Source organism: Alexandromys fortis, unplaced genomic scaffold (assembly GCF_014885135.2).
Source record: "Alexandromys fortis isolate MF-2015 unplaced genomic scaffold, M_Fortis_MF-2015_v1.1 scaffold_145, whole genome shotgun sequence".
Classification (NCBI taxonomy): Eukaryota; Metazoa; Chordata; class Mammalia; order Rodentia; family Cricetidae; genus Alexandromys; species Alexandromys fortis.
This window is the reverse complement of record NW_026068049.1, coordinates 4,489,954-4,491,586: the sequence shown is the minus strand read 5'-3', so window position 1 is coordinate 4,491,586 and position 1,633 is coordinate 4,489,954. Positions and strand designations below refer to the sequence as shown.

General features: G+C 39.4%; 1 protein-coding gene across 1 annotated transcript in view; it reads right to left on the bottom strand.

Annotated features, from left to right (window-relative positions):
- LOC126486868 (cysteine-rich secretory protein 1-like) overlaps nt 1–1,633 on the bottom strand; it is a 25,267-nt gene that overhangs the window by 11,470 nt on the left and 12,164 nt on the right. Inside the window, exon 4 of the mRNA XM_050119381.1 lies at nt 403–548. Within this exon, the coding sequence (XP_049975338.1) occupies nt 403–548 (146 nt within the window). The remainder of the gene's footprint in view (nt 1–402; nt 549–1,633) is intronic.

Sequence of the window (1,633 nt, the reverse complement as noted above, 5' to 3'; positions counted from 1 at the left end):
GCCAAAGTCTGTATAAGCGCCTTAGAACACAGGGCATTACCTTTGGGGGGGGGGCTGGAGTCAAGAAATGAGGTTAAAAAAACCAAGTATATTCCCTTACAAAGGTTAGATAAGCCATTGAAAGATGGCAGCTCCAATAGCCAATGACTGTCAAGGTCAATGTATAACCAACCACACAAGATCTTCCCCAAGGATATGTGGCTGGTGTGCGCTCTCCCTATACACCCTGAAACTGGGAGACTGATAGGAAGATAGAAAGTTCAAAGTCAGACAGAGCTACATAGTGAGACCCTCTCTCAAAAAGAAAATAAAAATTCTCTACACCGAAATTATGCCTTGAAATCAGCCAAGTCATTAAATTTTTTCCCTTGCCCAGCACTAATAGAAAGTCCCTTTTCTTACCTGAGTATAATGTCTAACTACTGCACCCGTTGTTGTTGGCCCTGAACCAAACATAAAATCTTTGGATTCATCATACCAGATTTGGATGGCCTGAGACCATGATGCTGGGTAAGATGCCATGAAGATATTTTCACCACATCTTAAGTCTATGGGAAAAAAAATAGGCCACTCATGAAGACAGCAATAGAGAAAAAAGGGGAGCACACGCACACACATGAATGGAATCCCTGCTCTTTAAAGACATTGTTTGCAGTTCCTTTTGAATAACATAACAAGCATGAATCAGACCTAGTGAACCTTTGGCTGAACAGTAGCCAGAGGTATCAACATGTTTGTGCTGAACACCATAAGTACTAATTAGAAAAGTCTTTTCCTCAGTAGCTTCTCTCTTTGATCTCATTTATTCACACCTTAAATTCTCCATACGTGTGTGTGTATCCACACACAAGTGTGTGCATGCACACGCGAGTGAGCCTCATGTAAATTAAATGTAAATTTGCATTCATAGAGAAGACAACAACTATCTTATTCCATTTCTCTCCTATACTAGCTAGAGATTTTTATATAAACATATTACATATTTAGGATTATATTTCAGTGTGAGCATTTTTTGCAGTCTCTCTTTCAAAATATAAATACAAAGCAAACAAAAACAGAAGGGACTATATTTTTACAGTTTATAGGTCATGTCTTAACTAGAAAATTAAAATTTCTGGGCCATATTTTCTTCAGAGAATGAGAGAAAATATTTTAGTGTTTTTTCCAAGCTCTGTAAATAAACATTTACTTTAAACAGTAACTGAATATTGTGGTCTTTTAAATAAAATTTTAATCATTGTGTTATTAAATTAAGAATATCTAAGAGGTTCTATGGTGATATGCAAGATATTCGTCAGTATGGCTATAGGATAGGGTCATTTCAGGTTCTCTGTCCTTAGCTGCCCCAGGAACTAACTGAGGACATCGCCCTGGGCACCTGGGAGCCCCTCTAGCATTAAGTCTCTTGCCAACCCTAAGATGGCTCCCTTAATTAAGATGTGTGCTTCCCTGCTCCCCTATCCAACCTTCCTTTATCCCAATCATCCCGTTTCCCAAGTTCCCCCCAACCTCCCCTTCTCACTTTTATCTCCCCATGTCCCCTTACCCCCCTCCCACCCTACCCCCAAGATCCCATTTTTTGCCCGGAAATCTTGTCTACTTCCCATAATCAGGAGGATAGCTATATGTTTTT